The 14,331-nt window shown below is 38.9% G+C and overlaps 1 protein-coding gene across 4 annotated transcripts in view; it reads left to right on the top strand.

Annotated features, from left to right (window-relative positions):
* The window catches only part of letm1 (leucine zipper-EF-hand containing transmembrane protein 1), an 85,628-nt gene that overhangs the window by 19,109 nt on the left and 52,188 nt on the right, over positions 1-14,331 (top strand). For all 4 annotated transcript variants that reach the window (XM_063047002.1, XM_063047004.1, XM_063047001.1 and 1 more), the window contains exons 2-3: positions 1,972-2,029; positions 4,915-5,365. In XM_063047002.1, the coding sequence (XP_062903072.1) occupies positions 1,972-2,029; positions 4,915-5,365 (509 nt within the window). The remainder of the gene's footprint in view (positions 1-1,971; positions 2,030-4,914; positions 5,366-14,331) is intronic.

The raw sequence follows: 14,331 nt of genomic DNA on the forward strand, positions 1-14,331 counted from the left end.
CAATGAATCAAAATCAGATTTAATATCACTGGCATATTTTGTGAAATTTGTTCTGTGGCAACAGTAAGTTGTAATACATAATAGACTATAAATTACAGTAAGGTATTTTATTAAATAAGCAGTGCAAAAAGAGAGGAAATAAAATACTGAGCTAGCATTCACGGTTCAACATCCGTTCAGCAATCTGGCAGAGGGATAGAAGCTCTTAATGAAATGTTGAGTGTGTGTCTTCAGGCTCCTATATCTCCTCGTTGATGGTAGCAATATATTAATAAAGTATTATTCACTACTCTCCAATTAGCAGGGACCTTTCAAAATGAGAAATTTCCTTTAAGTTTGATTGCAAAATAAGTATCTGTAATCAGACTATGCTTCACCATTTTCTGGTAACAACATAGCTCGCAGACCATAGACCATAGTGTCTATCCAGCACCTGTTCCTGACACCCCTAGAAAAGAACAACACATCTGACTGCTGTTCCTGGATTTCAGTGCAGCATTTGACACTATTGCCCCACAGGCCTTGATGAACAAATTCCTTCTCTTTGGTCTAAATACGTCACTGTGTAACTGGGTATTGGACTACTAACGAACAGACCTCACAGTCGGGATGTACAACTGTTCCTCCTTCCCATCATCCTCAACATGGATGCCCCCCAGTGCTGTATGCTGTGACTACTGCTGACACATGACTGCACAGCTAAACACCAGAGCAATCACACTGTCAAGTTTGCTGATGACAAGACAGTGGTGGGGCTTACCACCAACATCGATGAGACAGCTAACAGAGAGGAGGTGGAAGAGCTCGAGACCTTGTGCCAGGCAAAATAATCTTTTCCTCGATGTCGGTGAGGCACAGGAGTGTTTATTAACTTCATGATAACTCGCACCTCTTTCATGGGAATGTACATCTCCCATAACCTCTCATGGTTCCATCCTCCACAATCAAGAACACTCACCAATGCCTCTACTTCCTGAGGAGGCTGAAGAGAGCAGGACCATGCATATCAATACTCACATCCTTTTACAGATGCGCATTTGAAGACATCCTAAAATGCTGCATCACTGTGTGGTGCAGAAGGACATGTATACACAAAGATGCTAGGGGGAAAAAAGCCAGCAGTATCCTGAAGGTTCCCACTCGCCTTGTTCATGGACTGTTTGTCTCACTCACATCAGCAAAGAGGCTGTGCCATACCAGGACCACCAGACTGAAAAACAGTTAGTTCCCCTAAGCAGTCAACACTTCCAACCATTAACCCTCACCACCACTCTTTATCATTTCCTTTCAGAGTCACCTTATGTACAGATACTCCTATACTGGCATCACTTTATGTACAATAAGACTATGCATATAAGCTAATCTTGTATATTTATAGTGTTTGTATGCTTATTTTTTATGCTCCCATTGGTTTAGAGTGTTTACAGATGAATGACAATAAGTAATCTTGAATCTTGTATCTCACCAGAATGCGATTGCTAAAATGAGTAAAATGAAGGCATTAAAAACAAGGTGTAACATTTGTTTGATTCTGAAGTTACTAATAGTACATGTTGGCAGTGTTTCAATCATAATAAAAACACAGCAAAGGGTTGAATGAATATATTTTGTACTTGATGTAAGAGTATTTAACGTGGTTTGGTAATTTCTAGCATTAAATAATACTTTCCCCATAATTTTTGTTTTATGTGTGAATTCTGTGGGAATTTAGTATTTTACTGTCTTTTATTAGTGTAATTAGTGTGTTTCTAATTCTACCTTTAGATATGAAAAGTATGTATATCATCTGTTTGCTATCAGCTTGAGACCTGGATTACAACACTGCTAGGCAACACTGGGTGTAGCTAAGCTATAATAATTGTATTTATTTCATAACCATTAATTTGTATTTCCTTTAGCATTTTTCTGTTGGCCTTCATACATTTTCAACAATTTCTATGGCATATAATCATTTGCTGTTTCCTATTTTAGGTGGTTTTGGTGACGTTGTCTGTCTTAATTGTACTGCTCTAAGGTTGACATGCAACAGGTAAAGACAATTATTTATATCATGTTTGACTAAAAGTTCAAAGGCAACTGAAAACTACCAAAATTAATTCCCTAATTAATGCTCTTTCTGTATTTTACAAGTTGGCCTTGAGTTGTTTCTCACTGAAAACACAGCCCTGTTAATTAAAATATTCAGTTCCTTAATGGTGTTCACTTGAGCAGTTTTTTTCTTCTTAAAAATCAATACTTAGTGAAAACTAATGTTTCTTAATGTGCCACTTCAAATATCTATCTTCAATCTTCATATAGAATTTCACTTGTAAACAGACTGCTCCGTAATTTCACCATCTGGAAAGTAGTTATACTTGGTGCCTATTTTAAACATACAATATGCCAATTTTCAATGTTATGGATTAATTTGAATTACATGACTGTTTTTAGAACTAAGTTCTCATTTGCTACTTTATATGAAAAATATAAAACATTACTGTTCCTTTTAATGATGACTGTAAGATGAGATTTTAAGAAGATTTTAACATGTTGACACCAATGTTGGGTAGATGATAGACTGATGAAAGACTCTGAATTAGTTGAATAACGTTCCTCGTGGCATCTGATTCTGGTTTCATCCCCAAATAACTTCTATTAATTCATTTTGAAGACAAGTTATTATAACAAGGAGAACAATTTCTACCCTTTGCAACAAGTTTGGAATTCTTTATGCTCTTCAGAATATATAAATTATTATACTACTAATTTCAATGAATCAAGGCTTAGCAAGAAAAGAAAAAATTCGTAAGAACTTTTATTCCACAAAAATTCTACACTTGACTTTTGTTATTCTGCTAAGGTGTTTTTATTTAAAAGATTGAATATGATGAACTCTATTTAATTATTTGAAGGCTTAGACTGGTTAACAAGGTTTTAGAAGTACTTTCCTTGGAATAGGCTTGAAGACCGATGAAGAGAGTTGTGTGGCATTGGGAGTAATTAAGAACATTCCTGTCAGTGGTCCATTGATCGCAGGATGGTTATTAGGTTCAGAAATTCTGAGTAACATATCAAATACTGACTTGCAAAGAACAAGGCTGCTCTGTTTTCCTACTGCTTGCATCACCTCTCCAGCAGTGATGAGCAAACACGATGAACGCCATAGATTAGAATGTAAAAGTTCCAGAAGTGAGATGCAGTCTGTATGTGTTGAATAAGACAGAATTGGCAGGAGCCTTACTACTATGGATCCATTTGAAATCACTAAAAACTCAAAGCCTTGAATCAGGCAGTTTTGATCAAGAACTGTCTGCAATAAATTTGAGGGTATAGATAACAGAAAAGCTTCATACAGCTATAGCAATATTTTGAGTCCTTTTAAATATATAATTAGCATGTAACAGCCAAAATGTCTAAAGGCAAATTACCTATTAGCTTATTTTAATTAACTATCCTAACATAATATTACAATGTTGATTTACATTAATAGAGGTAAACATTGAGCAGAACAACACAGGAACAGGCCCTTCAGCCAGTTGGGTTTATGTGGACCATGATGCCAATTGTAAACCGACTCCCGAGACTCGAAGTTCAAAGTAAATTTGTTATTAAAGTACAAATGGCACCATATACAGCCCTATGATCCACTTTCTTCTGGGTGTTAACAGTAAAGACAACAAACACAATGGAATCAATAAAAAATTGCACCTAACAGGGCAGACAACAACCAATATGCAAAAAATCTCTGCAAGTATAAAAAGAAAGAGAAAAGATAATAAGCAATAAATATTGAAAGCTTGAGTTGAAGAGTCCTTGAAAGTGAGTCTATGGTTGTGGGAACAGTTCAGTAATTGGGTGAGTGAAGTTATCCCCCACTGGTTCAAGAACCTGATGGTTGGGGGGTAATATCTGTTATTGAACCTGGTGGTGCGGTCCTGAGACTCCTGTATCATCTTTCTGATGGCAGCAGCAAGAGGAGAGCATGGCCTGGATGTTGGGGGGGTGGGGGGTCTTTGGTGATGGACGCCCGAAATCGGCATCCATGTAGATGTGCTCAATGGTGGGGACGGCATTACCCGTGAGGTACTAGGCTGTATCCACTACTTTATTTAGGCTTCTCTGTACATGGGCATTGGTGTTTCCATACCAGGCCATGATGTAAGCAGTTAATATACTCTCCGTCACACACCTATAGAAGTTTGTCAAAGTTTTTGATGGCATGCCAGATCTTTGCAAATTTATAACTAGAGGCACTACCGTGCTTTCTTTGTAGTGTCACTTTTGTGCTGGACCCAGGATAGATCCTCTGAAATGATAACACCAAGGCATTTATTGCTGACCCTCTCCACCTCTGGATTTACCCCAGGGAGGACTGGCTCATGGGCTCCTCCCTGGGGTTTCCTCCTCTTGAAATCAATAATCAGCTCCTTGGTCTTGCTAACATTGAATAAGAGGTTGTTGCTGTGACATCACTCAGCCAGATTTTCAGTCTTCAAGGTTATTGCAGGGTTTCAACCCAAAACAATTCCTCCATCCCCTCATCCCCACAGATGCTGCTGCTTGACCTGAGTTGCTCTAGCAGATCATTCTTTGCTACTGATTTATCTCGTGAATCTATGAGTGTCATTTATTATAAAAAGTTGTTTTGATGTTATTTACCAGCATTTAATTGTATGATATCTGCATCAAATCATCTCTTTTAATGATGAACGACTTTAAGACTTGGTCCCAATATTTTCTTGACTACTTCCAACTAAGAACAAAATGTATTCATCAGTGATGCCATTCTGAAATTAAAAACGTCGTAACTTCTCAAAGTTATACTTTAATTTCTTCATAAGAACTTAATTACTTTATATGCTCAAACTTTGAGGAAATTACAGTATCTTTTAGAAATTCATATTTTAAATTTTTGTTTTGTCCTTCCCTTTTCAGAAGTGCTTTGTTCAGACACTGCAGCACCACCCCAACAAACAGCAGTTCATTGCATACAAGTGATCACTATAGTTGCTGGAGAAAAGGAACAAAGCGGCTATACTGTCATGTGGGTGCTCCTTTGCCATGCACTTCCACCAATGTGAGTTTTATTGGATCACATTATGTTTCTGTAAGATGGTGGCATTCAACACATCAACTGTATGACGACTCCAAAGTAGAAAAATCTCTGAAATCTCTAAAGGATAAGAATAAGCGACTGGAGGAAGGTGGTCCTGTATATAGCCCTATTGAGCCTGAAGTACGCAAGTCTCTGCGTCAGAAGATTGTAGAAGAAATAAAACATTATTACCATGGCTTCCAGTTACTGTGGATTGACACAAAAATAGCAGGCAGAATGCTTTGGCGGATTCTGAATGGACATGTTCTGTCAAGGAGAGAGCATAGACAGGTATGTATGTAGTAGATGATTTGTCTGTGTGTGTATTGTAAACAACTTGAATTGGAATTCCAAATTCTGACATGCAGTTCAAAGTCACTATAAAATTTTAGACTTGGTAAACTTCACTGTCACTGTATGGATTCACGATTCTTCATTTGCTCAACAACCAATTGCAAGTTAAGCATCTCCACTTTCCTAGTTTTCTCCAAAGTTTACCAGAATTTTCAATTATGAATTTTTAATTTTGTTTTTTAGGCAGTTCCATTAAATGTAGAAACAAAACTAGTATTTTAGTTCCCTGACCTGTTTACAATTGTCATTGAACTGTAATTTTTTTCCTCTCTTTCTGCAGATACTAACTATTTTCTATTTTATTTAAATTTCCACAAGTTTTTCAATTAGAGCAGCTCTGTGATTTTATTGGATTGACAAAAATTCACCTGAAATGCTGCCGTATCTTTCAAGATGAAGTGGGGGTTTACTGAATTTAATTGAAGAATAAGGTATTAAATTGTATAGAGTTGAGTCTGCAGAGGAAGATACAATACTTTCCCATATTAGCAGGAATAGATAGAGGTGAGAGGGAAAGAAAACAGGGCAATAGTAAAAGCTCTATCTGAATTACAAATAGCATTTAAAAAAAAACACAGATGAACCGAGGGTACAAAATACAACCCGAAAGTGGTGATCAGAGTGATGTGGATTAGGACCTGAATACTGAAGGTAAAAGCCATTTAAAAAGTATGGAAGAAATAGAGTAATGGGTCTGTTAATTAATGATCTTGGTGAAGGATAATCTGAAGATTGTAAAGAAAAAGAATACAGAAATGGTTTAGATGGAGTTAAAAATATAAAAAGAAAATTTCACTTGTGAGACTTGTGTACAGGTCCCCATGCCATATAACTACAGTAGGTCAAAGTATAAAGGAAGAAATTACAGGAGCCTGTCATTAAGATATGATAATCAATATGAACTTTAAACTACCTGTAAACTGGAAAATCAGATGGATAAAGGTTGCCAGATAATCTCTGCTTTCAGGGTAACCACGTAGAACAGAATGTTCTGGAATTATATAAGGTGTACTGGACTTGACATGCAACAAGATAGAATTAATTCTGATACAAAATTACAAGATCTTGTTGATAATGAAGCAAGTTACAATTAATTATTAAGAGATATTGATCAGCTAAAGAGATGGGCAGAGGAATGGCAGATGGCTTTCAATTTAGATAACTGTGAGCTATACATTTTGAACATTTAAACCAGGGTGGGGTCTATGCTGTGAATGGCAAGGCACTGATGAATGTTGTGGAACAGTGGGACCTGGGAGTACAGGTGCACAGTTCACTGAAAGTGGCCACAACAGGTTTCTCAAGGTGTTTAGCCTTGGAACTTAATCAGTCAAAGGTTCACTTATTATCCAAGTATATGACTTTGAAATTCTTCTCCAGTAAGGCATTGAGTTCAGGAGTAGGGACATTATATCGCCATTATATATGTTAGTAAGACCACAATTAGTGTGTAGTGTGCAGTTTTGGTCACCCTGAGACATTGTTAATTCAGCCAGTGTATAGAAGAGATTTACGAGGATGTTGTCTGGACTAGAGGGTGTGAGTTTTAGAGAGAGGCTGGCTATGCTGGATTTGTATTTCTTGGAATGTAGGAGAATGAGGGGTGACCCTATAGAAGTTTGTAAGATCATAAGGGGTATGAAAAAGTGTACAGCTATAGCCTTTTCTCCAAAGTTGGGAGAGTCCAAGATACAAGGTAAGAGGTAACAATTCCTGACATAAGCTGTCAGAGGAAGTGGTCAAGGGGGGTAAAATTGCAACTCTGAAACACTTGGATAAGTACATGGAGGGGAAGGGCTTGGAGGACTTGGTTTTATAAAAATAGAGACTATTTCTAGAAATACATCTAATTTATACAAAGGAATAGCAATAACAGTGCAAACTATATTGTTGCAGAGGAAGTGTAGTGCAGAGCAGATAGACAATGTAGGTGCATGGGCTGTGACAAAGTAGGTTGTGCAATCAGGAGTTCATCTTCTGCAAGAGGTTAGTTCAGAGCCTTCCAACAGTAGGATATAAGCTGCCCTTGAGCCTGATTGTGTGTATTTTCAAGCTTTTATCTCTTCTGCCTGATGGAAGGGGAGTGGAGAAGAGAATGTCCAGGTTTGGAAGGATCTTTCATTATGCTGACAACTTTTCTGAGGCAGCGATGTAAATTTATGAGATTAGGAGAGGCATAGGTAGGGTAGACAGCCAATATCTATTACCCATGGCCAAAACATCTAATAGTAGAGGGCATGTGTTTAAGGTGAGGGGGGATAAGTTCAAAGGAAATGTGCAGGGTGATATTTTTATACACAGTACTTGGCGCTTTGTCTGTGCTTATAAGAGACTAGTGAAGGAGGCATCTACAAGAATCTTAGATAGACATTTGAATGTATAGAGAATGGAGGGATATGGACATTGTGTAAACAGAATAGATTGGTCAATGTTCGGCATGATTTGTGACTCATCAGATAATGAAACAGCCCATAACCACATGCAGCAAGACCTGGACAAAATCCAGTCTGGGCTGATAGGTGGCAAGTAATATTCATGCCAGGGAATAACAATATCCAACAAGAAAAAAATCCATCTATTGCCCCCTGACATTTAATGGCGCTGCTATTACTGAATCTCCCCCCGCACCCCCCACCCACCGCATCAATGTCCTGAAGTTACCATATGACTAGAAATTGAACAGCAGCAGCCATATGAACAATTTGGCTACTACAAGAGCAGGTCAGAAGCCAGGGATCCTCAAGTGAGTAACTCACCTCCTAACTCCTCAAAACCTGTCTGCTGTCTACAAGGCTCAGGTCAGGAATGTGATGGGATACTTTCTGCTTGCCTGGATGAGTGTAGCTTTAACAACACTCAGGAAACTTTGCACCTTATAAGATATAGAAGCCCATTGGAGAGAGACCTCATCCATGACCATCATTCACTCCATCACTAACACAGTGGCAGGAGCAGTTTGTACCATCTATAGGATACACTGCAGAAACTCACCAAGACTACTTAGCATCTTCTAAAGCTAAAACCTATACCAGCAAGAAGGACAAGGACAGAAAATAATTGGCAGCATCATCACTTTTGATGTTGCCCTTCAAGCCACACCCCATTGTGAGTTGGATGTATATCATTCTTCCTTCACTTTCACTCTCTCTAACAACATTGTGGGTACACCCACACCATAAAGATTGAAGTGATTCAAAAAGGTAACTCGTCATCTCTTTCTCAAAGGCAGTCCTAGATCAGCGATTAAGTCCTGGCTCAAAAGATTAAAAGATTAGCTTTATTTGTCACTTGTACATTGGAAATATAACAGCTAAACCTACAACCTCAATCAGCGAAGCCCAGATTCCTTGAGGAAATACAAAATTTTTTAAAAAGCTCACACTGTACATATTTTGGCATGAATTGAATGTTGAGTTGCTAACAGGAAAAAAAGTAGGCATTAAATAATTTTCTGGTTTGTAGTGAGCAATGATTACTGTGCCACAGAGATCAGTGCTGGTTCTATAAACGTATTCTCCTATCTTCCCCCAGATTCTATCAATTACTATACACTAGTGGCTATTTACAATGGCCAATTAACTTACAAAATCTAACATCTTTGGGATGATGAAAAAAATTGGAGAACCTGTATGAAATGCACAGAATCATAGGAGGGGTTCAAGCTTCAGATAGCCTGCAGTGGAGATCAGGGTTTTGGAGCTGTGAGACAGCTATTAGCTTCCTTTGACATTGTGTTGACTGTATTATCGCCAGATTTGCTTGTAACAGGAATGAGTTGTGAAAAGGACATGAGGATGTTTGGGCTAAGTGTGTGGCAAAAATCTGTCAAATGGCGTATAACATGGGTAAAATGAAACATTGCAACACATACAAAATGCTAGAGGAACTTAGCAGGCCAGACAGCATCTATGGGAAAAAAATACAGTCGACAGTGGTTAGATTTTGGTTTATTTTGTTCATGGAACCACTGCCTGCTAATCTTTTAAGGCATGGTGTAGACACTTGAGAAGTAAGAGGATGAAAAGTTACCACACGTTGACGAGGATGCACAGTTGAAATTGTAATCAGATTAGTTGGGATATTACTGATAGCAAATGGCTGACTCCTCATTCATATGTTTATATGAGTAACAGTATTGACTCAGCAAGTGTTCTGAAATTTCATCAAGATATCAAACTTATTGTCCCAGAGTAGTCTGCAATGTAATATCAACCATTGGTTACTTGTCTGATATACTGTGATGGTAACCTATGTTTTCAGCCTTTGAGCAGTTTATCAGACCAGTCAGTTTATTGGTGAAGAAAATGGAATGTGATGGCTACAGAATAATCGCTTCTAACTCACTTCCCCATGTTATTCATGTTGATTTCTATTTTTATCATGTGTTCCTGAATACTGAAAACATTTGTCACATTATCTGATTTAAGATGATGTTGGCTGTAATTTGAGTGAGAAGATTTCTGTTTGTTCCATTCATAGAGAGAGCAAAGGTGAAGATTACTTTTGAGGAGCCACTATCATAATTCCACTGTCTGATGTTTTCCTCATAAGATTGTAATTTTAAATGGACTTGCTAAATTTTCCCTCTTGAGACATAGTCATCAAATATTGCAACACTGATACAGGCCATTTGGCCCATCTTGCCCATGCCAAACCATTAATCTCCCTATTCCCATCAACGTGCACCCAGACGATAGCCCTCCATACCCCTCACATCCATGTACCTATCCAAATTTCTCTTAAATGTTGAAAATAAACCCCACATCCACTGCTTGCACTGGGAGCTCGTTCCACACACACTCACCACCCTCTATCGAATCACCCATCAATCTTCTACATTCTAGGGAATAAAGTCCTAACCTATTCAATGCTTCCTAATAATTAAGGTCCTCCTTGTAAATTTTCTCAGCATTCTTTCTCTTATCTATATCTCTTCTGTAGGTAGGTGACCATAACCAGACACAATGCTTCAAATTAGGCCTTACCACCAACTTGTACAACTTCAACATAACTTCCCAACTCCTGTACTTTAATATTGATTTATGAAGGTCAATGTGCCAAAAGCCCCAAGCTGCCATGTTGTCTCTTTCAAGGAACTAAGGACTGTATTCCCAGATCCCTCTGTCCTATCACACACCTCAGTGCCCAGCTGCTCACTGTGTGAGATCTAACCTGGTTGATCCTTCCAAAGTGCTTCCTCACACTTTTCTGCGTTAAATTCTTTTAAATTTATCACTAGATATTGCAGGCTTCAACAAATCTTAATATGGAAGATATCATCACTCGTTTTACTGGTGAAGTTTAGTGAATTTTCCAACCCTTTTAACCTAGTGCTCAGATAGATAGAAATTTTAGTGTACAGGTTTCCCCCGCCATCCGAAGGTAGAGTGTTCCTATGAAACGGTTTGTAAGCTGAAATGTCGTAAAGCGAAGAAGCAATTACCATTTATTTATATGGGAAAATTTTGTGAGTGTTCGCAGACCCAAAAATAACCTACCAAATCATGCCAAGTAGTACATAAAACGTAAAATAACAGTAACATATAGTGAAAACAGGAATAAATACACAGCCTTCATAAAGTAGAAATACTTTTCTACAACCATCACTGCACTGTTCTCTGTAGCGAAAATCTCACGCAAGCGCCGTCGGCAAAAAATTTCACGCAAGCGCTGTTGGCAAAAACAAGTGGTCTCCAGTAACCTTTAAGCTATGAAGCTGCCAAATCATACCAAATAACACGTAAAAATACGCAGCCGATATAAAGTAGAAATAATGTATGTACAGTGTAGTATCACTTACTGGAATTGGGACAGCGCCAAGGTGGTGTGTTAGGCTAAGTTGTCGGAGTTTGGCTGGTGCAGTGGCCCCCACCCTCCAGGCCGCCGAGCAATACATTGCCGCGAAGCATGCCGGGGTACAGCGGTAGCTGGGAGGCACACAGCACATCTTTAAGAAAAAAGCCGAAACAAACATGCTAATTAATTAGGTGACGCCGGACACGTAATTGTCGGCCCAGATCAGTGCCGATTTCCGATTGCGTCGTCTCTGATCTGGGCCAACAATTACGTGTCGGCGGCACCTAATTAATTAGCATGTTTATTTTGGCTTGTTTCTTAAAGATGTGCTGTGTGCCTCCCGGCTACCGTTGCATTCTCCGCGAATTGGTATCTATTCGTGGCCTGGGGGTTGGGGTGGTGGGACACTGGGGTGTCATCTCGTCGTCTGTTTCCATTAGAGCAGGCAGCTCATCTTCTCCTATGACTGCCTGCCTCGATGTTGAAGGTCGAGGTTCGTCGTCTGCTGTGGCTGATGTGGAAGGCTTGCTTGACTGCTGAGCCTCGTGCGTTTTTCAATCACACAGTTCTTTGTAAGGACTCAAACCATCCTGCAAATATCCCCTAAACCAACGTACCCTTTCAAAATTAAAGTCGTACTTTATCATTACTCATTCGGTTTTGACTGTTATCCTTTTTTCTTCCAATTGCATCAGCTCTTCATCTATCAGATCTTGGTCATGGGATGCCAAAACCTCTTCAACATCATGTTCATCAGCTTCCACAAGCCAAACTCACTTTGTCCTTACTGCATTCACCATGATTGAAACACTTAATTATGTCTAGTTTTACGCCAAGTGTAACACCCTTATGAGCTCTTTTAGGCTTTTCCGATACCATAGAACTCATCTTGCAAACGGCTGCTCACAGGCACATGTTAAAGCAATGCCGTTCTGAATCTGGGGGAGAGCGACTGCTTGGGGCACGCGCTGCTTTTTTTTTTGTAACAGTGAAAACACCGTCTGAAAGTGAAAACAGCGTACTAATGTAGGTCCTTCGTAACAGTGAGGTTTCGTAAAGCGAACGTTCGAAAAGCGGGGGACACCTGTATACTGTTGATTGTAATGGGTTCATTGTTGTTAGATATGTTAGCAAAATAGTTTAGTCAAATGTACTACTTTTTGTATATCTCCATTCAGTTTCTCCCAAATGCTGCAGTTTTCAGAGGTTCATATAAGACTTTGAAAGCTGATAGATTTGTGGCTGGTACAGTCCTAAAATAAATCATTCTAATAAGAACTAAGTATAGATTTGGAATTTAATGTATTGTTTCTAGTTAACACGTTGTAGAAATGATTGTTGGGCACTGGGCCAGAATTTCAAGTAGATATTGTGATTTCTCAGTATGGACTAATGAGTTGAAAATGTAGTTCTATACAATACTAGTATGTTCTGTGCCATGCGTTTGTGTTAGCCCTTTTGTGTTGCTTGTGGCCAGCTGGTACATGCAATGAAAGCTGCTGATGAGGAAGAGAGAACAGTGATGAAAGCTAACATGTTGCAACACAAATTATTAAATAAACGAGCTAAAGAGTAACCACAGTTCTAGTAAGAATAGTCTTTGTTTTTTATTACCTTATGTTCAGCATTTTATTTTGAATGCATAATTAAAAACAGTCTGGAATATCATGGCAAACATTTGTATGTAAAAACAAATTCAATGTTAAAGCGGCTTTTGCCAGAATGCTGGTTTGGAGTGAAACATTCACTAAGTGAAACCCCTTTTTACTGGACGTCACTAGAGACGTGACTCGTTAGCCCCTCTCTAACAGCCGCCAGACTCAGCAGTGAGAAAACCACCTTTCTCGGACTCGGTACATCTAGGGTCAATATGATTTGTGTCCCACCAAACCTGGGAAGCTGGGATGGCTCGCTCACCAGAACCCTGTGATCTGTGTGAATACTGTATAACTGCTGCCCCTATGCAATCACATGTTGGCAAGAAATAACAGACTGTACACTGCATACGATTATAAAGAAAGTAAACTTAACCAAACCGTTATTAAAGAAAAAAACCAAAAGGGCACATTGTAATTAAAACAGTCAATTGTGTTCAAGGTTGGATCTCAAATCTTCGTAAATCTGATGTGTACTCATGGCGCCAAGTCCTATTCACTGATCACTGGTAGGATTTTCCCTCTTGGACACCATTGAATCGTGCATTCCCGTCCGATCAAATCTTATGGCTAATCCTCTCGGGCTACTGCTCTGTCCATCTCCTACCGAAAAGACCTCGACCCACCCCAGTGTCCATCACAAGAACCTCTCTGCCCAGCATTCTCTAGAACCTTCTCCCAATTCCACCATCCAGATTGGATGACACCGTGTTCTTAAGCATGAACATCACTATCCTTTATCTTTCACGGTAACCCAAACACTACCAGCAGGACACACTGCTTCTATAGAAAACCATTAAATGAAATGTCCTACAACATTAGCAGTAAAATCTTAATCTGGGCATTACATAAGTAATTTATAAAGTGTGGACATAGAATGTTGAAAAGAATCTTTTCTAATCTACTTTTGTTGTTAGAAGTTGCTTCTGATTTACGTAAACAAAAATACCTGTTAGATATTGTAATAATCCCTAAAGCCACAGATAAGATTAGAATTAGGCTATTTGACCTATCTAACCTGCTCCATCATTCCACCATAGCTCATTTATTTTCCCTCACACACCCAATCTCCTACCTTCCCCATATCCTTTAACACCTCTTCGAATTAAGTACCTGTCAACCTCTGCTGTGGTAATGAATTCCACAGATTGGTTAAAGAAATTCCTTGTCAATTTCTCCTCATTTCTGTTTCAAAGATTTGTTCTTCTATTCTGAGACTGTGCCCTCTGGTGGTAGACTCCCACTATTGGAAACACCCGCTGCACATCCACTGTACCAAGGCCTTTTGATATTCCGTAAGTTTAGAGACATTGAACATCGAAAACCTACAGCATGATACAGACCCTTTGGCCCACAAATCTGTGCTGCACATGTACTTACTTTAGAAATTACTTGGGGTTACCCATAGCCCTCTATTTTTCTAAGCTCCATGTACCTATCCAAGAGTCACTT

This window comes from Mobula hypostoma, chromosome 4 (assembly GCF_963921235.1).
Source record: "Mobula hypostoma chromosome 4, sMobHyp1.1, whole genome shotgun sequence".
Classification (NCBI taxonomy): Eukaryota; Metazoa; Chordata; class Chondrichthyes; order Myliobatiformes; family Myliobatidae; genus Mobula; species Mobula hypostoma.